Genomic DNA, 25259 nt, shown 5'->3' with positions numbered 1-25259 from the left:
AAGTGAGTTTGTGTTTATACAGGACCTCCCACCCCCACCTACCATCAACCAATCATGTCAATGCGGAGCTATACAGAGCCCTCCACATTGTTACATTTGAGAGGCGCATGGCGATGCGGTATGGAGCTCAATTTGGCAATTGCGTCACACCCTCCATACGGCGCCTCAGACCACATTTTCGGATCATGCATAAATTGGCCGAAAAAGTTGAATACCCCTGGTCTAGGAAGGATCTGAGAAAAATGGTCTTATTAGGTAATATAACTAGATATGTCTTTATATTATGTAGACTAACTCTGTAAGATATTATTAAGCCTACCGTAAGTATGGGACCATGCCTTCATGTGTCCAACCGGCGGACAGACACTGTAGTGGGGTTTGGAGTCCAGACAGGCCCTTATTATTTGATACACATGCGACTATAACTTAAGAATTATGATTATACCATTGGGCTGTGACCATAACAATGATACAAGAACAATTCAGAGAACAGGCAGATGTTAACAGAGAGGATTTCAATTAAATAGTTTTTTTGCTCCATGGGCTAGGAATTAATTAGTCTCACATCTGTATTCTGGCACTAATGAATACAGTAGGTATGTAAGCCTATGCTGCTGCTCTATTATGCCAATGCTGATTAGCACGCTGGCTTCCATTGCAATAGAAGACCTTAGTCACTGTATTATCACTAGTCCCTTTTGATATGTCTTGTTTTATGTAATCAGGCCGCTAATGTCGTTAGAGCCCTACATTATTAGTCATCACATGATTTAAGATGCAAACAAAATATACTCTTTTAGTTTCAGAATAAGAGACTACAGTCTATCCTCCTCACTAGTGAAGTAGGTAGGGGGGCATGTGGATTAGAATGAAGCAATAAGGCACGAGGGGGTGTGGTATATGGCCAATATACCACGGCTAAGGGCTGTTCTTACGTACGACGCAACACGGAGTGCCTAGATACAGCTGTTAGCCGTGGTATATTGGCCATATACCACAAACCCCTGAGGTGCCTTATTGCTATTATAAACTGGTTACCAATGTAATTAGAACAGTAAAAATAATTTGTTTGTCATACCCGTGGTATAAGGTCTGATAACCACAGCTTTCAGCCAATCAGCATTCAGAGCTCAATCCACCTGGTTTATAATGGCTAATAGGTTGTGCTATGTGGTAATAATAGTTTGTCATTATTTGTTTCAGATTGTGGATTTGTTAATTCCTAGCCCTGTTAACTATAGACAAGTATCTCTTAAATGTTCATAATCGCTCTTGCCCAAGGGTATAAACTGAGTCTAAAATCGATTAAGAGGATAATAACGTAATCTTGAGTAAGAAAAAAAAAACTGAAACCAAACTGAAGTGCTGATTGGAGTCTTATCTGATTTACTGTGTACCTGGCTGCCAACCAACAGCCACTGCTGCAGCAGACTAGTCCAAATTCTGTTTTGTGCTTTTTTGTTTTGAGAACCCCTGTCTGTCTGTCTGTCTGTCCAACCCCACCCCATACTCTATTTTCTCAGGTAAGTATCCCCTCCCCTGCACTGTCACCATGGCGATTCCTGGCCTGTGACGTCACTCCGCTGTAGTTCAGTGCTTGTGTCCTTTTTTACTCCCTCTCTCTCTCTGCTTCGTTTGGCTGATTATGAGTGGATTAAGCAATTACCTGTCAAATCTCCAACATAGTTTTGATCTTTTTCTGTTTCATTCTGTTTTCTGGTTGTTCTTGGTTTGTTTATTTATTTTTTTAAAGTTAATTTCCTTCTGATCTAGCTCTTTTCACAGCTTACGTTAACATGGCTTAAGTAGACTGAGAGAAAGAGGAGCAGAGACTGTTAGACCAGGGCCATGATGAGAGAGGCCTGGGGTAGAGAGGGGGAGCAGAGGCTGGGTCTCCTATGGGACAGTACAAGGGGTTATAGAGGGTAGGTCAGTGAGTCAGTCACTGAGCAGTTCAGAGCGGGGTGATGGGGAGGCTCTACTGTACTATGTTGTCGCAGTGGTGTTCTGCTCAGTAATCTGTAGCAGCTGCGTCAGCCAGCCCCTCCGGCAGTATTGTCCTTGGTAAACTTGGCGTTCTTGTTGAACAGGACTGCGGTACTGGAAGAGGGAGGGGAGAGCGAGAGAGAGGCTACGATCAGCAGTAGAGACTGAAGGGGGGAGACAGAGATACAGATACAGGCTTAAACCCTGTCCTTGTTTTTCTCCAGTACACTTTATCCCTCCATTTCCTTGCCCTCTCCCCCTCCCTTATCCAAATGGACGTCTCTGAACTGCTCATATGGCCTCTGCTGGTTACCTCTCAGAACTAGGATCAGTGCAGCAATTTGGATGTATCTTTCTAGAAAAGAGAGAACCCAGCTGAAAAGTAGTCAGGGTACTTAAGCTGTGCTGTGCCTGGTGGCTGTGGTAAGCTGTGAGAATGGCTAGTGTTTGGTTCACTGTAGCTTTTCTGGTCTCTTTGCACTTCAAGGCAATATTCTCTAACCCCAGCACCCTGTGCTCTAAAAGCAGGCTGTCCCCGAGCTGTCCCCCCGTCCCGGTGTCAGAGCCTCACCTCCCCCTCTCTCTGTCTCTCTCCCCCCAGGACGCACCGACCCTGTGCCCATCACCCTCAAATATGATGTCATGGGGATGGGACGCATGGAGATGGAGGTAAGACACTGTCAGTGGCTCGCAAAATATTGATGTTCTACAACGTGTATCCTACGACATACACTCTATAGGTGTAAAATGGGTCTGTGTATTTGTGAGTGCTATTTTAGTTTGTTCTTATGCGAGTTTGTTAACTTACATGTACCCTGAATGTGTGTGTAGTTGGACGTTGCCGAAGATGCTACAGAGAAGAGGAAAGTGCTGGAGGTGGAGAAGGAAGTCACAGAGGAATTACAGCAGAAATACAAGGTGAGACGCTTCTTACTAGCTAACTCAATCCAGCCATACATACACCTCTGTTCTCAAGGTCCTCGTTTCAACAATCTCTCACTAGCATTCGTTCACTCGTTTCAAGGTGACCCTGTTTCCTGCATTTGCATACTTGTTCTTACTCTTTCTGTCCCTTCTTGCTTTTCTCCTGTGCCAGTGAGTCATAGCCCTGTCTGGTTATGATTCTGCTGCCGCTCTGTGTGACTATGCAATAACATCGGCCTTGGAGGATCATAGAGCCTCTCCTGTTCCTCCTCTCCCACTCCCTGTTTCTCACTCCCTCGCGCTTCTTTCTTGTAGAGAAAATTGGATGACTTTATGTGAGGAGTTGTAGTCATGTTGCCTGTGCTGGTGTGGGTGGTGGTGTGAGATTCTGGATATAGGAGACAAACACAGACAGACGGACGGATGCTCAGTCAATGGAGCTACTGGAATGCATGTGCCAAATAACTTATCTTAGCAGGTTACCGGTATGTCTGCAGAAATGGTATTCGGAAAGTATTCAGACCCCTTGACTTTTTCCACATTTGTTAGGTTACAGCCTTATTCTAAAATGGATTAAATTGTTTTTTCCCCCCTCATCAATCTACACACAAGACCCCATAATGACAAAGCAAAAACAGGTTTTTAGAAATGTTAGCATATTCATAAAAAAATTAAAACTGAAATATCACATTTACATAAGTATTCAGACCCTTTACTCAGTACTTTGTTGAAGCACCTTTGGCAGCGATTACAGCCTCGAGTCTTCTTGGGTATGACGCTACAAGCTTGGCACACCTGTATTTGGGGAGTTTCGCCCATTCTTCTCTGCAGATCCTCTCAAGCTCTGTCAGGTTGGATGGGCAGCGTCGCTGCACAGCTATTTTCAGGTCTCCAGAGATGTTCGATCAGGTTCAAGTCCGGGCTCTGGCTGGGCCACTCAAGGACATTCAGAGACTTGTCCCGAAGCCACTCCTGCTTTGTCTTGGCTGTGTGCTTAGGGTCATTGTCCTGTTGGAAGGTGAACCTTCGCCCCAGTCTGAGGTCCTGAGTGCTCTTGAGCAGGTTTTCATCAAGGATCTCTCTGTACTTTGCTCTGTTCATCTTTCCCTCTATCCTGACTAGTCTCCCAGTCCCTGCCACTGAAAAACATCCCCACAGCATGATGCTGCCACCACCATGCTTCACCGTAGGGATGGTGCCAGGTTTCCTGCAGACATGACGCTTGACATTCAGGCCAAAGAGTTCAATCTTGGTTTCATCAGACCAGATAATCTTGTTTCTCCTACTCCCACTCCCTCTGAGAGACCTTTAGATGCCTTTTGGCAAACTCCAAGCGGGCTGTCATTTTACATTTACATTTACATCATTTAGCAGACGCTCTTATCCAGAGCGACTTACAAATTGGTGCATTCAACTTATGATAGCCAGTGGGACAACCACTTTTTTCTTCTTCTTTTTTTTTAAATGGGGGGGTGGGGGAGGGGGGGTAGAAGGATGACTTTATACTATTCCAGGTAGTCATGTGCCTTTTACTGAGGAGTGGCTTCTGTCTGGCCACTCTACCATAAAGGCCTGATTGGTGGAGTGCTACAGAGATGGTTGTACTTCTGGAAGGTTCTTCCATCTCCACAGAGGAACTCTGGACTTCTGTCAGTGACCATCGGGTTCTTGGTCACCTCCCTGACCTAGGCCCTTCTCCCCCGATTGCTCAGTTTGGCAGGCGGCCAGCTCTAGGAAGAGTCTTGGTTCCAAACTTCTTATATTTAAGAATGATGGAGGCCACTGTGTTCTTGGGGACCTTCAATGTCGCAGAAATGTTTTGGTACCCTTCCCCAGATCTGTGCGTCGACACAATCCTGTCTCAGAGCTCTATGGACAATTCCTTCGACCTCATCGCTTGGTATTTGCTCTGACATGCACTGTCAACTGCGGGACCTTATATAGACAGGTGTGTGCCTTTCCAAATCATGTCCAATCAATTACCACAGGTGAACTCCAATCAAGTTTTAGAGACATCTCAAGGATGATCAATGGAAACAGGATGCACCTGAGCTCAATTTCGAGTCTCATAACAAAGGGTCTGAATATTTTTGTAAATAAGGTATTTATGTTTTTTTAATTAATGTGCAAAAATAAAAATGAAACATTTCGCTTTGTCATTATGGGGTATTGTGTGTAGATTGATGAGGGGAAAACATTTATTTTATCAATTTTAGAATAAGGCTGTAATGTAACAAAATGTGGAAAAGGGGAAGGTGTCTGAATACTTTCTGAATGCACTGTATAAGTAATAACCTGCGAGCACAATCCTTGTACGCCTCAATTTGTTACCTTATGTGATTTAGTTATTTCAGTTATTGAACTTTTAACCTCAATGATAAACAACCATCGAGTTTCCTGTTGCTGATTGGAGAGGGGGCAGATTACTCAACCAGTACCAAGCCCTATCATAGGAGAATAAAGACCAGATTATACTGGCTCTGATCTTATTTAATCTTTTCCATTTTCCATTTTCATCTCTAATCTGTATCAATGTCACTCACATCTCCCGTCTCCACCCCACCCCTCCTTAACCCCAACAATAGGACCAGGTGGAAAAGGAGAAGGCCATTGCTAAAGCCCTGGAAGACCTGAGGGCCAACTTTTACTGTGAGCTGTGTGAAAAACAGTACCAGAAGCACCAGGAGTTTGACAACCACATCAACTCCTACGACCATGCTCATAAGCAGGTGAGGAGGACCTCCCCCTACCCCCACGCTGCTACACCCCTACACACACTAGGTATACTGCCACAGTGTACACAAGCTTAGAGAAACAGAGCCTTAAATCCCAGTAACTCCAGAAACAAGTGTAAGGAGCCTGTCTCAGTGGAGAGAGCTTTGCGGATATAAAATGGTCTTGTTGAATGATGTTGCTGCACCATTGCCCTTGCTGTGGATGCAGAAATCCTTACCTGCTCTCTTTCTCTCCCTCATCCCTATTTTTCTCCCTCCATCGGACCCAATCTGTTTTTCTCCTCCTCTCTTCCCTTCCTCTCTCCCTCCATCCTGCCCTTGGTGTGCTGCTGCAGAGGCTTAAGGAGCTGAAGCAGAGGGAGTTTGCAAGAAACGTGTCATCTCGCTCCCGGAAGGGTGGGAAGAAGCAGGAGAAGCTGCTACGCAGGCTGCATGAGCTGGCTGAGCAGAGGAAACAGCAGAACCGGTAAGCACATGCTACAGTATATACTGTACACTCAACTGCCCTCTACTGGCTGGAGTGGAGGCTGTGACCCAATAATGAATAATAGCTGTGTGGCAGCTTCCCATCAGTGCAGTGTTTGCAGCACTGACTAGTGGAATGCAGATGTATGTGCAAAGAAAAATTATAATTTAAAATGGTGTTCTGGATGAAACGCATCACACATGAAACACATAACCTTAATATGTTCTTTATTGTTGTGTTTCAGTACCCCAGGAAGTGGTCCCATGTTCAAACCCACCACCGTGGCAGTAGACGGGGAGAAGGGTGAAGACGGGAGTGCTGTAACCCCGGAGTATGTTCCCCCTGCAGACACTGCCATGGAGGGCTCGTCAGGGGAGGAGAAGAGCAGTGGGGGTCAGGCCTCCCCCAAACCAGCCCCCACCATCAGCTTCTCCCTGGGGAAGAGCAGCTCATCCCCGGCCGGGGCCTCCAAGGTCAGCGTGTCCTTCTCCTTCGCCAAGAAACCCCCGGTGAAGCTGGAGACGGCCGCAGCAGTGTTCGCTGAGCTCCATCAGGATGAGGAGGAGGAGGAGGGACAGGAGGAGGGAGGGGAGAAGGCCGCGGGACAGGAGGAGACGTTAGGCTGCAGCACCGAGAGCCCCAAGGGAGGAGGAGGAGGAGAGAGTGTAGCAGCAGGGCCAGAGGAGGAGCAGCCACAGCAGGAGCAACCACAACAAGAACAACCGGAGCAGGAGGAGGATGATGGCGCCTCCTTAGCCTCCACCCTCAACAAGCTGAAGATGATGATGAAGAAGGAGGAAGGCTGGGCCGGCCAGGAGCCTGAGTACTACCACTACATCCCACCAACCCACTGCAGAGTCAAACCCCGCTTCCAGTTCCTGGTGTTCATGAAGGCAACAGACCAGTGTGAGATCAGGGAGCAAGAAGAAGAAGAAGAAGAGGTGGAAGAGAAGAAGACAGAGAAGGTGGTAGCAGAGGTTTCCGAGCAGACACCGCCAAAAGCTACTGACTGCAAATCAGAGGAGCCAGAGAAGACTCCTGCAGCTCCAGTCACAGAGCCTACTCCCACTCCCTCATCACCTAAAGTGAAGACTGAAGAGGCCTCCACCAGCTTAACAGACCCCCCTCCCACAACAGCCCCCACTGCAGTACCAGACAGCAAGCAGGAGGCCCCACCACCAGTCCTAGAGCCCAACTCAGGCCCCAAAATCCCCACAGGCCCCTTCTTCCTGGTCCTGAGCAAAGACGAATGCACCAATCTGCAGTGGCCCTCGGAGCTGCTGGATTTTACCAAGGCTCAGCCCGCTCTCTCTTACAGCTGCAACCCCCTCTACTTCGACTTCAAATTGTCCCGCAACAAAGGGGCCCGTGCTGGACGAGCAGAAAAGTCCTCCAAGCCCGCTGGTGAAGGAGCTGAGAAAAAAACCAATCCAGTGGCAGCTGCTGCAGTCAATGAGGGGAATTCTGCTGCTGCCGCCACCACCCCTGGGCCCAGCACTGACAACACTGATAAGGAGCAGCCCTCCTTAACAGTTGAGGGTGGCCAAGTGGAGACTGAGGAGCAAAAGCTACAGAGTAGCACCAGCGGAGCCAAGAAGAAGAAGAAGAAGAAGAAGAAGAAGCATAAGAAATCTGGCAAAGGCTCCAAACGCAAAGAAAAAGAGAAGGGAGCCGTAGTGGACGGGGACGCAGAAACTGAGATCCTAGGAGAGAAAACCAAAAAGAAGAAAAAACACAAACGAAAGAAGAGCAAAAACAAAGGTGAAGAGGGAGGTGGTGGTGATAAGGAAATACCTAAAGAGGAAAAAGCAGTAGCCGCAATGTTTTCTAGTGCTCCCCCAGCACCACCAGCAGGAACAGGATCTGATACAGGAACGGAACCTGGGAAGAGGAAACGACCAGCCAAAGAAGCACTTCAGAAGTCCGGGGCGGAGGAAGGTGGGGCAGGGAAAGGCTCTGACGAGGCCAAGCCCTCTGAGGAGCACAACGGCACCAAGCGTCTGAAGACAGACCCCAGCGCCCCACCCAGCGCTTCCTGCTCCTCCTCGGCCCAGAAGAGCCCCGGGCCAGGCAGACCACCCAGCAGTGAGAGTGAGGAGGAAGGAGGTGGAGGCTCCGCTTCACGATCCAGCCGCCGCAGGTCCACCCCCCGGGAGGGGCGCCGGCACCAGAGCGAGGACTCTGGCCGCTCCCGAAGCCGCTCGTCGCATCGGGGAGATGGGCGAGGGAGCAGCCGGCGGCGGCACCGCGGCCAGGCCTCCCGTAGCCAGTCAGACTCCAGTAGCTCAGAGCGCTCCTCCAGCGCCTACAGCCGCCGCAGCTACTCAGACAGCTACAGTGACGACAGCGACGGGGGCCGCCACCGGAGACACTCTAAACGCTCCTCTGACTCCGAGTATGATCGACGGGGAAGCGGCGGGCGACGGCGCTCCAGAAGACATCACTACTCTTCCTCGTCCTCGGAGGACTCTCGCTCACGCTCACGCAGCCACAGCCGCAGGAAGAGGCACCAGCGGCGGCACCGGAGCAGCTCTCGGAGCTCTAGCAGCAGGAGCCGCAGCAGCAGCGCCAGGTCGTGGAGACGCAGCTACAGCCGCAGCCACAGCTCAGCCAGCCGCTCCTCCAGCTCCACCAAGGGCTCCCCTCACCGGGGTCGGGGAGGCCGGGGGAGCCACAGGGGCCGGGCAGACAGCGCCACACGCCGCCAAGACTTCAACCGCTCCTGCATCTACCGCTCCCAGTCCCCCCGCTCTGCCTCATCACGAGCCCCAAACCGCAACAGCAACTCGTCCAGCTCCCAGAGCCAGAGGGCAGGGGGGTCCCGGGGAGACGGAGAACAGAGGAACTCTTCCTCACATTTCACCGCCCGCCAGCTTCTGGATAAGATCCAGTCCAGGAAGGGATCTGATGTCCCAACCACAGTGACCAAGTCTGGCACCAAGATCAAGGACCCACCATCAGGCTACTTTGGGCCCAAACTGCCTCCAGCTCTGGGCAATAAGTCCATGCTGCCCCTGTTCGGCAAGCTCCAGGCAGGGAAGAAATACCCTGCGATCCCCCTGACCCGGCCTGATGGTGGAGAGAAGTCATCAGCGGGGAAAGGTTCAAATGCCGGCGAAGAGGTCATCCTGATGGAGCCCATTCGGGAGTTCCCCCCACCTCCTCCCCCTCCCCCAGTTCATAAGAAGGTGGAGGAGACGGTAGTAGTAGTCCAGGAGGAGGCCCGCCACCTCACCCTGGACACACGGGTACTTCATGAGCCCCGGTCGCTGTTCGATCAGGAGCCCTCCATGTTAATGCCCATGTACCAGGGCGAGCCGGGACAGGACCCCTCCCAGAACCCCATGATGGAGCCCCTCATGCCCGACATGCAGCAGCAGCCACCCCCCATGCACGCCTACCCCAACTACCCCCCACCCAGCCTGGAGGAGGAGGACATGGGCATGGAGGCAGAGGAGGACGGTCTGGCCCCGCTGGAGAGCCAGCCCATCACCTTCACCCCAGAGGAGATGGAGAAGTACGGCAAGCTGCAGCAGGCTGCCCAGCAGCACATCCAGCAGCAGCTCCTGGCCAAGCACATCAAGTCCTTCCCCTCAGCCGCAGCAGCACAGGCTGCAGCGAACATGGCTGCAGCAGCTAACCATCTGCAGCCGGCACCCCCTCCCCCACAGCAGCAGATGATCCAGATCCACCAGCCTGCCGTGTCTGCAGCCTCGGCCACCTCCATCACCACAGTACAACACCTCATCCAGCAGCACCACGCTGCTCAGGCTGCAGCCATGGGCATTCACCCACACGGCCACCACCCGCACCCCCAGTTAGCCCAGGTGCACCACATCCCCCAGCACCACCTCACCCCCATCTCCCTGTCTCACCTGGGACACTCTCTTGGCCACACTCTGGGCCACCAGTTGGGAGTGGGACACGCTGGACTGATCCCTGCCCACCACACAGCCTTCCTCTCTGGCCAGCCCATACACATTATCCCAGCCTCGGCACTTCATCACCACACCCCCTTAGCCCTCCACCACATACCACACTCATCCCTCTACCCAACGCTGTTCGCCCCCCGGCACAGTAACGCCGCTGCGGCAGCCGCACTGCAGCTCCACCCCTTCCTGCACCCCATCTTCTCAGGGCAGGACCTCCAGCACCCCCCTAACCACGGCTCCTGAGAAGGACCTTCACTAGAGCCATGTTTCCACATCAGAGGAGGGTGTTTTGGCCAGAGCAGGCCTGGTTAAACATCTGAGTAAACAGGGAGAGAGGGAGGTGTAGTGGCACCATTGTGCAGCAGGTGATGATGAGAACCTCATCAGACTGGCCACCATTAGACCACTGGCCAGACAGAGGTGCTGAGATATGCTGCCTGTACAGAGGTAAACAACAGACATTTCCTGTGGGCTCTTTGAATGGACCCCTCCTTCTGACAGCTGACTGACATTCACCCTGAGGTTTCTGGACAGGGTGGAGGAGGGTTTGTGGCAACCTCAGTTTGTTATGAATGGGTACCCAGGTTAATAGGAGAAAAAGAAGCAGAAACCTCTGGAGTATTTTTTTTGTCCCAGTTTATACCTGATTGTTGCTGTCAATGTTCTTTGTTTTCTACAGCCAAAGAGACGCAGTGGCTGAAGCCATACGCAGGATGGTGGTGTGGGAAAGGAAAGGGGGAGGGGAGAAGAGATGGGGACAAAAGGGGACTTAGGGTGGCATCCTAGACTGGAAACAGCCTTGACTTTGTAATGTAATCTGGTGGCTCTAGTCTACTGCCTGACTTCTGTTGTCATTAATATCTTATGTTCTCACACGACTACTTGCTCTCTTCATGACCTGTAATATTCACCAACACTTTGTAATACAGTATAGTGTATATAGATCACTGAGCAATGTGAAGTATCCCTCTAATATGATGGGCATATAAGGGGATGTTCTTTATTACTGACTAATGAAATGTTGCCCATAATGAAATGTAAATTGTCACTGGTGGGGGAACACCAATAAGAGGTTGGGTGAAGCTTAAGTTTTATTGGAGGTACTGTGGGGGGGTCACACCCTCTTAGTGCTGTAGGGTCAAAGGTCATGTTGTTCCAGGTGGTAGTGGTTGTATATCGAAATGACTTGCACTGAAATCTGTACATCAAGATGCTGCTTTCGCATCATGTAACAAATGTATGATTGTAGTATACTGCAATAATTGTATTTTATTTTGTTTTGTTTCTAAATTATTTTCCAAAATGCTCCTCGAAAGGAATGTTTTTTTCCTCTTGTGTAATTTTTGCTCAATGTAAATAAAATTGCTGTAGGTAACCCCAATAACATTCTAGAGGTTTGTTGCTACTGTAAAAAAAAAAAAAAAACTATGAAGGAACGAAGATGGACAAGAATACTTTATCAAGGCAATTTCTGAACTATTATCCTGTATGGGAAGGGGTGGGTGACGGGACTGCCCTGTAAGTGGCAGCAATGGTATGTCTTTTTTAAATATTATGATGCGTCAGCAAATAAAGAGTTTTGAGTTGCTACATGTCTGTCTGTCTTAACTATGTTTAGCTGGTGAAGAGTGAAAAGTTTGCAGTGGTATGACTAAGGGTTGCGAGCAATACAGAGAACACATTTCCAGTATGGTACATTATAGGCAGGTTACATACAGTGAGGGGAAAAAGTATTTGATCCCCTACTGATTTTGTAAGTTTGCCCACTGACAAAGACATGATCAGTCTATAATTTTAATGGTAGGTTTATTTGAACAGTGAGAGACAGAATAACAACAAAAAAATCCAGAAAAACGCATGTCAAAAATGTTATAAATTGATTTGCATTTTAATGAGGGAAATAAGTATTTGACCCCTCTGCAAAACATGACTTAGTACTAGGTGGCAAAACCCTTGTTGGTAATCACAGAGGTCAGACGTTTCTTGTAGTTGGCCACCAGGTTTGCACACATCTCAGGAGGGATTTTGTCCCACTCCTCTTTGCAGATCTTCTCCAAGTCATTAAGGTTTCGAGCCTGACGTTTGGCAACTCGAACCTTCAGCTCCCTCCACAGATTTTCTATGGGATTAAGGTCTGGAGACTGGCTAGGCCACTCCGGGACCTTAACGTGCCTCTTCTTGAGCCACTCCTTTGTTGCCTTGGCCGTGTGTTTTGGGTCATTGTCATGCTGGAATACCCATCCACGACCCATTTTCAATGCCCTGGCTGAGGGAAGGAGGTTCTCACCCAAGATTTGATGGTACATGGCCCTGTCCATCGTCCCTTTGATGCGGTGAAGTTGTCCTGTCCCCTTAGCAGAAAAACACACCCAAAGCATAATGTTTCCACCTCCATGTTTGACGGTGGGGATGGTGTTCTTGGGGTCATAGGCAGCATTCCTCCTCCTCCAAACACGGCGAGTTGAGTTGATGCCAAAGAGCTCGATTTTGGTCTCATCTGACCACAACACTTTCACCCAGTTCTCCTCTGAATCATTCAGATGTTCATTGGCAAACTTCAGACGGCCCTGTATATGTGCTTTCTTGAGCAGGGGGACCTTGCGGGCGCAGCAGGATTTCAGTCCTTCACGGCGTAGTGTGTTACCAATTGTTTTCTTGGTGACTATGGTCCCAGCTGCCTTGAGATCATTGACAAGATCCTCCCGTGTAGTTCTGGGCTGATTCCTCACCGTTCTCATGATCATTGCAACGCCACGAGGTGAGATCTTGCATGGAGCCCCAGGCCGAGGGAGATTGACAGTTATTTTGTGTTTCTTCCATTTGCGAATAATCGCACCAACTGTTGTCACCTTCTCACTAAGCTGCTTGGCGATGGTCTTGTAGCCCATTTCATTCTTGTGTAGGTCTACAATCTTGTCCCTGACATCCTTGGAGAGCTCTTTGGTCTTGGCCATGGTGGAGAGTTTGGAATCTGATTGATTGATTGCTTCTGTGGACAGGGGTCTTTTATACAGGTAACAAACTGAGATTAGGAGCACTCCCTTTAAGAGTGTGCTCCTAATCTCAGCTCGTTACCTGTATAAAAGACACCTGGGAGCCAGAAATCTTTCTGATTGAGAGGGGGTCAAATACTTATTTCCTTCATTAAAATGCAAATCAATTTAAAAAAAATTATGCGTTTTTCTGGATTTTTGTTGTTGTTATTCTGTCTCTCACTGTTCAAATAAACCTACCATTAAGATTATAGACTGATCATTTCTTTGTCAGTGGGCAAACGTACAAAATCAGCAGGGGATCAAATACTTTTTTCCCTCACTGTATAGTAATAAATACCAGCACAGACATGCATTCTTTACATAATGTGGCAGACCGCTTCTGAAATTGCAATGAAAAGTTAATTTCTTATGCACGGTACAAGCTTCTTGAGATGACTGCATGTTGCATGCAGCCCTTTTAGACTATAGGACAAGTCTCCTGGATTTTACATCTGCTTTGACTGTCCTCTGAAGGTTATGGAATGATGAGCTGTCACTAGATGGCACCAGAGCTCAGTAAGGTTAATGTAGCCTCACTTACAGCAAACTGTACATCAAGACAAGTCCAGGAGTGAGATTATTTTATCCATAGTTCCATATCTACCTGCTGGAACACTACATGTGTGCTTATTGCTATCCCAGTATTGTATTTGAAATAAATGTGTGATAAATGGATTGTATGAAAATGTATGCACTCACTACTGTTAAGTCTGTATGCACTCACTACTGTAAATCGCTCTGGATTAGAGTGTCTGCTAAATGACTAAAATGTGATGGTAGGGGTTCCTATGCCCACTCAGGAGGCATGGAGTCTGGATAGGTCCCCAGACTAGGGCCCCAGACTAGGGCTCCTCAAGTACTACAGTCTTGAAAGCTTCCAGTAATTATATTTCTATCAGTGGAAGGAAAAGCCCTCCAAACAATAGCTTTACTGTTGTACATTTAAACTCCATATTGTATGACAGGCTCTTACATTTTCTGCGAGAGATTTATTTAAACTATGGGGCATGCTTTATATCCATTGTTAGTTTTGACCTATACCTAATTCAATTGCTAGATTACATGGACAGTAATGTACACTTCAGAGACAGATTAAGACTCATTGTTTTTTAAATTAATGTATTTTCAGATAATTACAATTTGAACCTTGGTTGCACTCACATAGTGAGACTAGGGCCAAGCAAATGTCCAGATAATTTACATTTTGAAAGTGTGGCAACAATACACCTTGTTCAGATAGTTTCACAAAACTTGACAACAACTGTGATGAAATATTCTCCATGTTTGTTTTGTTCTTACTGTATCTGTCTGTAGCTTGCGCACAGGTCCCTGTTAACTGCACTCTTCATCCCTGGACTACATACATGTATTTGTTAAACTGACATAAGTATTCTCCAGGCAGCATCGTTAGGATGTGTGATGAGGTAAGGTGCAGCATCAGCTTTTCATCCATTTCCAGAGAACTATTTTTCTGTCCATTTAAGGATCATCCTCATTTGGGTACAATGGCAGTAAACAGTAAAATAATGCTTCAAATAGATGATCAATATGAAACCACACTGAATACCATCCACAAGGCAAGGCAATGGAGAACTGCTCATTATAGGGGAGACTAAGGCAAGCAAGTGGACCTTGAAGGAGAATTGGTTTGAAAAAAGGTAACCAGTCATTTGAAATGTCCTCCTCACCCACCTACAGCTTCACCTTCACACAGAGGCTGTCAGGTGGATGACCGCAGAGGTCAGTGAGCTGGAATTATGGTTGCAAGGTTCCACGTTGTTCAGTTTAAAGTAAAATTAAAGTATAGACACTGAGTGCGCAAAACATTAAGGACACCTGCTCTTTCCATTACAGACTGACCAGGTGAATCCAGGTGAAAGCTATGATCCCTTATTGATGTCACTTGTTAAATCCCCTTCAATCAGTATAAATGAAGGAGGATATGGGTTAAAAAAAGATTTTTAAGCCTTGAGACTTGGATTGTGTATGTGTGCCATTCAGAGGGTGAATGGTCAAGACAAGAGTGCCTTTGAACGGGGTATGGTAGTAGGTGGCAGGTTTGTGTCAAGAACTGCAACGCTGCTGGGCTTTTCACACTCAACCGTTTCCCGTGTGTATCTACAATGGTCCACAACCCAAAGGCCATCCAGCTAACTTGACAACCGTGGGAAGCATTGGAATCAACATGGGCCAGCATCCCTTTGGAACGCTTTCGACACCTTGTAGAGTCCATGCCCCGATGAATTGAGGCTGTTCTGAGAGCAAGACGGGGGTGCAACTCAATATTAGGAAGGTGTCCTTAATGTTTTGTACACTCAGTGTATATGTCTCGCTTAACACCCATTTTACTGGTGCAAACAACTCGGAGTGGTTGAAATAGAAGTGGGTGGCAAAACCCATGGAAATTAAAAGACTGATAATTCCTTGCCTTCCGATCGGAACCAATACTTTCAAGGAACCCTCCGATTAGAAGACAAGCTTATTTTATCACCGTTCACGTATCTTATGGGCTTATTGTGCAAAAATGTCCAAGACCAACGCAAAACTGTGGTTGCAGATGCTGTCATGGTCAGCCCAGGTACTTGACCACCAGGAATATGACCACACAGGTGAGCAGCATCCCTCCAATCATGATGAACTTATCCTGGGTGGCCCTCTTCTCGATCAGCCTCATCACTGTGTTGGACAGACCCAGCATGTTGGCCACATCCAGCATCTTCTTATGGGTCCCCTGGATTTAGGGAAGACAGAGAGGAGAAAAGCCATCAAACATTAGCTGCTGAAGTTCCATTGATTGTGCAGATGTTTCCTGAAGAAAAAGCTGAAGTTAGTTATTAATGGCTATTCTGCTTCATTGCTGTTTGTTTGTGGGAATACTGTATGCACAGTAGTATCATAACCTGCATTTAGCCTAGTCATGACAAAGCTCCATTCAACTGATTAGGGAGAGGCTGTCTGAGGAACCACACCCAGCCGTTCTGTCCTCCCTCAGCTGTTTCTCACGGCCAGCCCATCTGATCACCAGACGCCCTGATAACAGGAGGCCCATAGCAGCCTCCACCAGGAACACCATCTCTTCTCCTCCCTGGAAATATGTACTCAGCCTGCTACTGACGACCACACACACACACTTCTACTACACATAGTGATCATTACAGAGGACAGAAACTGGGTCAGCCAACGTTTGTTTTGGAATACTGATTACATCGACTGGGATCTGCCCTGCCCTGTCACGGTCAGTGTTCCTTGGCAAGGTGTCAACAACAAAAACAGATCCTCAAAAAGTTCTACAGCTGCATCATTGAGAGCATATTGACTTGCTGCACCACCGAGAGCATATTGACTTGCTGCACCATTGAGAGCATCTTGACTTGCTGCACCATTGAGAGCATCTTGACTTGCAGCATCACCGCTTGGTATGGGTAGTGCGTACGGCCCAGTACATCCTGGGGCCGAGCTCCCTGCCATCAAAGACCTCTACACCAGGTGGTGTCAGAGGAAGGCCCTAAAAATTGTAAAAGACTCCAGCCACCCAAGTGATAGACTTATCTCTGCTACTGCACGGCACCGATGCACCAAGTCTGGAACCAACGGGACCCTGAACAGCTTCTACCCACAAGCCATACGACTGCTAAATAGTTAACCAAATAGCTACCAGAACTATCTGCATTTTGCACTCTTTTGACTCATCAGATACGCTGCTGCTACTGCTTATTATCTATCCTGTTGCCTAGTCACTTTACCCCTACCTAAACATACATATCTACCTCAATTACATCGTACCCCTGCACATGGACTCGGTACTGGTACCGTGTATATAGCCAAGTTATCTTTACTCATTGTGTATTTATTCCTCGTGTTATTATTTTCTATAATTCTTCTCTCTGCATTGTTGGGAAAGGCGCGTATGTAAGCATTCCACTGTTAGTCTACAACTGTAGTTTACAAAGCATGTGACAAATCATATTTGATTCGTAAGGGGAAACACACACACACCTTGAGCGTGCCCCTCTGGTCCCTGAGTCCGGTGAGGATGCTGCTGCCGCTGCCCAGGAGGTCATCCATGCCCCTGTGTGCGTTGTTCAGGTTGGAGTTTAACTGCAACGTCTCGTCTATGGGGATGGAGGTGTCTGCATCCTGTAGGGGACAATACCGGTAACAACAACAATGTTCCCTCAACAATGTTCCCTCAATAAATGTATTTAGGTTTTATTGCCCATGTTACACCAGTTATGGTGTGTCAAGCAAAGTTTGTAAGCATGTTTTAGGTGATTTTTTAAAAGGTTATCATTACATGAGTATAGACTTTACTGTAGTGCTGATGATTATATGTGGTTTTGGAGTGGGCCACTACTACTGACGTTGGTGGTGAAGGTACGACTCATGAGTTCCTCCCTCTCTCGGTCCTGGGCCTCTCGTGAGTAGCGGCGGTGCTGGAAGTTCCTCAGGGCCGTCTGGAGGTGCTGAACATCATACTTCAGCTGGTCTACCCGCCTGCGGACGGGACACAGACAGAGACCACATTCTTCTTACCCCAGCCGAATAATGGCAGAGGAAATCTCACAGGGTAAAAATGTCAGCCTTTGCCTCCAGCTCCATCCAGCATTTCAGGGCTATGGTTTAGTCACTCCTTCACTAACTCATGACATCTCCCTTGGTATGCTCTGTATGGATGTCTTCTAGTTCTCAATAAAAGCTTTCTATCGTCACTAAGATAAGTCAACATGCCTCCCTTCTTCCCCATCTGACATACTTCTGCACTTCTCCACCTGGCTGAAACCCCTGAGGGCCAGTCTCCCGCCACCCCTCTCTCCCTCTCCTCCTGAGCATCACCTGTTCGTGGCTCAGCCCTGCGGCCCCAGTGTACTGTAGCTGTCCTGAGATCAGAGGAGAGCTGTGGAACGGGGCGCAGCAGTGTGTCCCCTGGGGCCTGTTTACCCAGCTCTGAAGTGACGCCTTGCCCAACGCGCCAGGAATGCCGGTGATGACGGGGCTTCCGAGGGAATGTTTTCACAGAGCCACGTCGCCACAGGGCAACACACTGCCTGTTTCATCTAGCTGCTACCTCGTCCCGGTCCCACCCATCTTTATGAAACATTCATCGCCACGCCATCTCTGCCGGATTTGGGTCAACGATGCAGTTTATGAGTACTCACAGTTTGGCGTTCTGACGGCGGTTTGGCGGTTCTTTGCTGGCCAGGATTTCCAGACGTTCCAAATGGCTGAAGATCTGGTCGATTCTGGCCTGCAGCTCGTTCTCCAACACTGGAGGGCGCACACACATACAGAAACAATTAAAACACAACCCTGAACAGTTGTTTCAATCCCCAAATAGGCCAATCTTTTTTTTATGTTATGTTCATTAGAATAAATCAGACAAGCCAGATTATGTCAGTGGTTTGTCATACTGTAGTTAGTTTCCCCATTCCATACTACCATGGAATTTAGCCCCACAGTTTCAGGTGAATCCAAGACAGTGATGAAAGCAAATGTGTTATTTCCTCAAACTTTGCAGAGAAAGTTAATCCACATTGAAACAAAGGGCCTTGTACATAATCTCTTCATAAAGGCAAATCAGCAACTGATTCTTATTTGAAGTCAGATATCCATCATTACACCCGTTTCATTCTCAGACTGCTGAGATTCTAGATAGCATTTGATTCCAAGGTGACGGCAGCACTAGGCTTGTGGGAAGCTTTTATCTGCCCTTTAAAAGGACTAGCACCATCTTGTCCCCCACCCCCACCCTTCTCCCTCTCCTGTCCTGACTGAGTGACTCCTCGCTCGGACGCGTACTGCATCCTTCATCCTTCCACCCTCTAACATGCGAGATGATGTCATTGTCACGACTGGGCGGCCGACTGGCTGCCACCATTATCTTTAGAGAAGCCTTCCCAGTCGTCCCTCTGCCCCCACCCCTCTGCTTCCTGCCCTGGCACCAGCCTGGCTCACAGAACACCGCCCGCCCTGCCCACCTCCCAAAACAATCAGTAGGGAGGGCAGGGTACAGCCTGGCTAAAAGGGCTGCGCAACACTGGAAAAGGGGAAAAGAAGGGAGAAGGAAACGGTTTCCTCCTTCAGATGCACATGCTGCCTAGTTGTAAATTCAGAATTGATAATAATAATAATATAATAATACGCCATTTAGCAGATGCTTTTATCCAAAGCGACTTACAGTCATGCGTGCATACATTTTTGTATATGGGTGGTCCCGGGGATCGAACCCACTACCTTGGCGTTACAAGCGCCGTGCTCTACCAGCTGAGCTACAGAGGACCAATTGATACCAATTGATCATGTATTTATAATTATCTGAATTTCCAGCTGATACTTCAGGAGAGCAAAGCCATTCTGACAGTGGTATCTTATTATACTGAACAAAAATATAAACGCAACATGCAACAATTTTATTGATTTTATTGAGTTACAGTTCATTTAAGGAAATCAGTCAATTGAAATAAATTCATTAGGCCCCAATCTATACATTTCACGACTGGGAATACAGATATGCATCTGTTGGTCACAGATACCTTTAAAAAAAGGTAGGGGCCTCGATCATAAAACCAATCAGTATCTGGTGTGACCACCATTTTCTTCATGCAGCGCGACACATCTCCTTCGCATCGAGTTGATCAGGCTGTTGATTGTGGGCTGTGGAATGTTGTCCCACTTCTCTTCAATGGCTGTGCGAAGTTGCTGGATATTGGCGGGAACTGTAACACGCTGTCGTACACGTCGATCCAGAGCATCCCAAACATGCTCAATGGGTGACATGTCTGGTGAGTATGCAGGCCATGGAAGAACTGGGACATTTTCAGCTTCCAGGAATTGTGTACAGATCCTTGCGACATGGGGTTGTGCATTATCATGCTGAAACATGAGGTGATGGCGGCGGATGAATGGCACGACAATGGGCCTCAGGATCTCGTCACAGTATCTCTGTGCATTCAAATTGCCATCCATAAAATGCAATTGTGCTTGTTGTCCATAGCTTATGCCTGCCCATACCATAACCTCACCACCGGGCAATCTCTTCACAATGTTGACATCAGCAAACCGCTCGCCCACACAACGCCAACACGCTGTCTGCCATCTGCCCGGTACAGCTGAAACCGGGATTCATCCGTGAAAAGCACACTTCTCCAGCATGCCAGTGGCTATCGAAGGTGAGCATTTGCCCACTGAAGTCGGTTGCGACGCCGAACTGCAGTCAGATCAAGACCTTGGTGAAGACAACTAGCACGCAGATGAGCTTCCCTGATACGGTTTCTGACAGTTTGTGCAGAAATTATTCGGTTGTGCAAACCCACAGTTTCATCAGCTGTCTGGGTGGCTGGTCTCAGACGATCCTGCAGGTGAAGAATGTGAGGGCTGGCATGGTTACATGTGCTCTGCGGTTGTGAAGCCAGTTGGATGTACTGCCAAATTCTGTAAACGATGTTGGAGGCGGCTTATGGTAGAGAAATTAACATTTAATTCTCTGGCAACAGCTCTGTTGGACATTCCTGCAGTCAGCATGCCAATTGAACGCATCTGTGGCATTGTGTTGTGTGACAAAACAGCACATTTTAGAGTGGCCTTTTATTGTCCCCAGCACAAGGTGCACCTGTGTAATGATCATGCTGTTTAATCAGCTTCTTGATATTTTGTGCACAACATTTTAGAGAAATAAGCTTTTTGTGCATCTCTAACATTTCTGGGATATTTTATTTCAGCTCATTAAACATGCAATCAACAATTTACATGTTGCATTGATATTTTTATTCAGTGTATATAGGATGGGTGGTGGAACAAAGGTTGACACTTGCAACATCCATTGAATGCAGAAGATAAATTATTTAGAAAGAGTGAACTCACAGTGGACAGACTGACGATCTGTGTTCTCCAGGCGTCCCATGTACGACTGCACCTCCTGGATTTGCCTGATCAAAAAGGACAAAGAGCAAAGATATATAATTATTCCTCAAATATACTAGGCTACCATAAATATTAAACATTGGTCTATATGGAAGCTCTATGGAAACGTAATATTAGATACAGGTCTATGGAATACACAAGGAACTAGACTGAGTGGTATGTGGCAATTGAATACACACGCTAGATACATACGTAAGCTACAGACAGTGAATGCATGGCGCTTTCAAGACAACTAGAAAAAAAATAAACAATTAGGTCGGAAGGTCGGAACTCTAAAAAGATGCCCGAGATCCTGACTTCGAATTCCGAGTTGGATGACCTTTCAAAACGATTTTTCCAAGTTCCCAGTAGTCTTGAACGAACTGAAGTCGGAGATTTCTGAGTTCAGTTTTGAACGCGGCGTACCGTTACAGTAGTGATAGTTTAATATTGTTGGACATGGATCTATGGCTATCTATTAGCTGGTTAGCTAGCTAGTTTCCTGTTGACATCATGACCACTAATGGAAGGGGTTAGTTAAAACTATCTTTGTGATGAAATGACAGTGTCTGTTGTTAGCTAGCCAGCTAGTTACAATAACGGTACGTCAAGGCAAGTGAGCTAGCTATTTAAAAAAAAAAGAGAACAGAAACACTCACTTATTTGTTTGATGGTACAATGTCTCCATTTTCCTTTATGTTTCAAGCCACAATCCACAAAAAATACCCTCGGTCTATAGAGGAATACCTTTAGCCGGTTTTATTTTGAAACTAAAAACAAGTTGATTTTTGTGCATGCACACGTCATCAGTTGAGAAGATTTGTGTACGGAAATGGCATTACGGAAGCTCCACCGAGTGATAAAAGCCAAAGAACTGCTGCAGCGACACTACGAGGCAGGTACAGGTAGCTCGACAGCTCCAATCAAACATAATGTAGAAGCGGGAAATTTAGGAAATAGGCTAAATACAATTATTTCAAGTTAATACAATTTTATGCATAATCATGTTTTCTCCCTTACCTTTCACTATCTTTCAACACCAAAATATGGCATGATAATAGCCTACATTTATGAAGTGGAAGTGAGCTTTCTAGATTTGATTGATGCTTTTAAATCATGTTTCTATTTTGGTTCATTTGATGCTTAGACTACCATAACAAAAGTCAAAGACTTATTGAACTACATCAATTGTCAGCTTTGACATTAATGTAATATATCATACCCTTAAGCTGAATCACTGACAGTGTGCTTTCTGTTCCCACAAAAACCATCCTCTCCCCCTCAATCCGACCAGGGCTTGAGTGAGGCATAGGCTCATCTGTTGACGGGGAGACACATGTAACTGGAAAGACTTAATGAGAAGACGTCTCAAGGCGAAGTTTTGTCAGCTCACCCTGGCTTTGTCTAATTTTCCCCCTTTCCACAGATTGGTGTCGGAATACGCCTGTCTGTCCATCCCAGATTCCCTCCTCTGCCCGGGGATACAGACATACCAACAATAATAATATCAAACTTTCCACGGGCAGATGAGATTGGGAGAAGTCACAAACGGCTGCACCCAGGATGAATGAGGATGAGGTAAGGTGTCAGATTGTTTGTTAAGCTGCCCATCAAATTCGCTCTCCCTTTCAATAAGTGTGTGAAACAGACGTGGTTTGATTTCTCAGAATTATGCTGTGACTGAGTGGTGTTTTTCCCCCTCTGAGATGTTAACAATGGATCCTTAGTGATCCAGAAGAGAGAGAATCATCATCCTGGGGCAATCCCTGGCACCCCTACAAAACCACACCTCACATCAGCTCTCTCTCTCTCCTACGCTCCATCAGCCTACCACTGGGGATGCATGAGGTTATAAGCAGAGCAGCAAACAAGTGCAGGTGTCCCATTGGCAGATACTATATGTTCAGGGGAATTGGCTCTTAATGTCTCTATAATGTGTTATTGTTTACCCCACACACCACAACCGACCTATCATGAGATAGATGGTTTGCTGAGCCTGTTGGTTGATGGTTGACACTTGTCTCTCCAGGCTACTTGCTTCTCAACAGAGGCCTGTTTTAACCCACCCCCACATGTCAAAAAACATGATTCCTGTTCAAGCCACTTCTTGCTTTTGCTGCTCACCATTTTCGGTTGTCATAACACCTTCCCAGGGCAGTGGTGGGATATGTGCAGTTTTAACATGTAGCTCAGACAAGGAGAGAAGGAGAGGAAGGGCCCCTATGAGCCCTTTGGCAGTTTATGTGGGGCGTATTTGCCTCCCTTCTGAGGTCGTAGGGTCCTCACTGTCTGTCCTCTATCTTTCAGCCCTGAAGAAAGGAGGAGCTGAGCTTACCGGTCTTCCCCCCCACACCTGAGCACTACAGGCAGATACTGACACCTAGATTCCAGGTGTGGAGAATGCTCGCTTCACTCTGATTGACCAAGTCATCATCATGTGTCCGTTTCAACCCCGCTCCAGCTAAACTCCCCTATTCTGTTACATTCAGGTCTCAATGTCATCAGTCACTGAACCCACCTATGGGGGAAGAGCCAAATAAGGACTGTGTAGGTAGGGTTGAATTAGGGTTTGTTGTTGAGGTTTTCAGGATAGGTCTAGTGTAAAGCTGGATGGTGGAGATGTTTAGCCCTGTGTGTGTGTGGCCCCTTTTCTGAACCAGCAGTAAGGCACCCTATTTCCTGATGCCAGGGCTGGACCCCTGGGGCTGTCAAAAGCAGTTTCCTGGAACTAGAGAGGATTTTGAGCCGGATCAGTCTCCCTCTCCTGGCTAGACACCATGGCAGCAGCACTGTTGTTAGGTGGAGGAACTCACCCGTCCCACTGAATGAGTCCCCTATGCCTTTGTTTTATACATGAAGGGAAAATTATATGTTATTAAATCACTTATATTTAATGCACTGAATGATCCTTCTCAGGCAAAATAATACATTATAACTCTACAATCATAGCCCCGGAGAGACTAAATGAAGAGCCCAATTATGAGGAGCTAAATTGCTTCAGGGCAACGATGTTTGGATACCAGTCATTTTTTGGAAGGCAACACTGATCTTCTCATTCTCCTGAGGGAAATGATCTGCTTGTCTTTGAAGCCGTGATGAGAGGTTGAATGATAGCAGATGAGTGCCTGTCAAAAAGGAGAGGGAGAATTCATAAGGTTTATGGGGATCAAGGAGAGGGGTTCGACTGGCATTTGTTGCTGCTCTTTGGCTGTAATGGAGCACAGTGGTGTGGAGGTGAGAGGGGTGAGAGGGGTGAGAGGGCGCGCCCACCCAGAGAGAGGAGGTGGTGAAATGACTGCCCTGAAGATACTGGTGAGTCTCTCTCTCTCCTCTCATTCTCTCTCTCTCTCCTTCTCCCCCCCCCCCCCCCCCTCTTTCTCTCTCTCTCTACCTGCTGCCTTTCTGGCCTGAGAGAGCACAGGGAGCATGGATCATGCAGCTGTCAGCCTCACACACACACACACACACACACAGAGCCCTGTGGCCATACCACCTAGGAGTGGTGACACCTGTCTCGGTGAGGATGAGAGATCACGTCCACCCCCATGACTGGATGACATGCCGTCTCCCTGCTCTCTGCTCTCCCAGGGAGAGAAGGTAAACAGCAACATGGCACAGAGAGGAGCACCACAGAGCACCTCACCGGGCTTCCCCTGCCTGCCAGTAGCATTACACAGAGTGACCGCTTCCTATCCACAGTCATGCACTAGGGTTTAACCACACTCTCATCATCAAGTCATACGTGTCAATGAGTCTTAAAATGTGGTTTTGGGAAAGTCAAAAGAAAAGATAGATGATAGATTGATGAATACTTTACTTGTGATACTGAAATGAATGAATTGGGGGAATTAGTTCTATGATGAAAATATAGATATCAAAACTAACACTTTTATGTGTCCACATATTTGATTATTATCCAATAACTTAGAGGTTATCACTATTTTCCCCACAGAGCAGGAAATGCAAACGTGTATTTTCCACTTTAAAATGTCAGACTTGATTTGCCTTAATGAAAAATGTATCAACCCCTACAAAAAATGTCCATTAATTATAATCCCCATAATAATTCACATGTCCTGTTGCTGCAGGATTATTTTCCTGCTGTAGCAAATTGGCTCAAATTAAGATCCTATATCTGTACATGGGGTAATTTTTCTCTCAACAAATAATGTATTAAATCTTAGTTTCACAATCAAATATAATTTCAGGTGATACCACATGAATGTAAATATCCCATACAGTATGAATATATGTATGTTCATAGCACCACCAGATGTCATGTGTT

At 47.2% G+C, this 25259-nt stretch overlaps 2 protein-coding genes across 10 annotated transcripts in view; one reads left to right on the top strand and one right to left on the bottom strand.

The window, feature by feature from the left end:
- LOC311104409 (G patch domain-containing protein 8-like) overlaps positions 1-11633 on the top strand; it is a 39826-nt gene extending 28193 nt beyond the window's left edge. For all 9 annotated transcript variants that reach the window (XM_084146232.1, XM_084146237.1, XM_084146234.1 and 6 more), the window contains 5 exons: positions 2588-2655; positions 2818-2904; positions 5496-5639; positions 5981-6111; positions 6356-11633. In XM_084146232.1, coding sequence (XP_084002358.1) covers positions 2588-2655; positions 2818-2904; positions 5496-5639; positions 5981-6111; positions 6356-10286 — 4361 coding nt within the window. In that variant the 3' untranslated portion in view covers positions 10287-11633. The remainder of the gene's footprint in view (positions 1-2587; positions 2656-2817; positions 2905-5495; positions 5640-5980; positions 6112-6355) is intronic.
- Positions 11634-14170: 2537 nt separating this feature from the next.
- On the bottom strand, positions 14171-21802 carry LOC311103368 (Golgi SNAP receptor complex member 2-like). The gene is made up of 6 exons (XM_084144931.1): positions 21634-21802; positions 20936-21000; positions 18235-18343; positions 17440-17572; positions 17075-17215; positions 14171-15809 (listed from the first exon to the last, which is right to left on the bottom strand). Exons 1-6 carry the CDS (start codon positions 21660-21662, stop codon positions 15648-15650), a joined length of 639 nt encoding a protein of 212 aa, XP_084001057.1. The 5' UTR covers positions 21663-21802; the 3' UTR covers positions 14171-15647.
- Positions 21803-25259: the final 3457 nt, after the last annotated feature.

The sequence above is a fragment of the Coregonus lavaretus genome (genome assembly GCF_964263955.1).
Source record: "Coregonus lavaretus genome assembly, chromosome: 28".
Classification (NCBI taxonomy): domain Eukaryota; kingdom Metazoa; phylum Chordata; class Actinopteri; order Salmoniformes; family Salmonidae; genus Coregonus; species Coregonus lavaretus.
Note: the sequence above shows the minus strand (reverse complement) of the source record. Positions and strands in the feature narration are given on the sequence as shown.

Coding starts and splice junctions, on each gene's coding strand:
- LOC311103368 (XM_084144931.1), bottom strand. CDS start 21,662: ATGGAGACATTGTACCATCAAACAAATAA. Junction 17,573..18,234: donor CGCCGTCAGAACGCCAAACT/GTGAGTACTCAT, acceptor TCCCGTCCGCAG/GCGGGTAGACCAGCTGAAGT. Junction 17,216..17,439: donor GTCGTACCTTCACCACCAAC/GTCAGTAGTAGT, acceptor TGTCCCCTACAG/GATGCAGACACCTCCATCCC.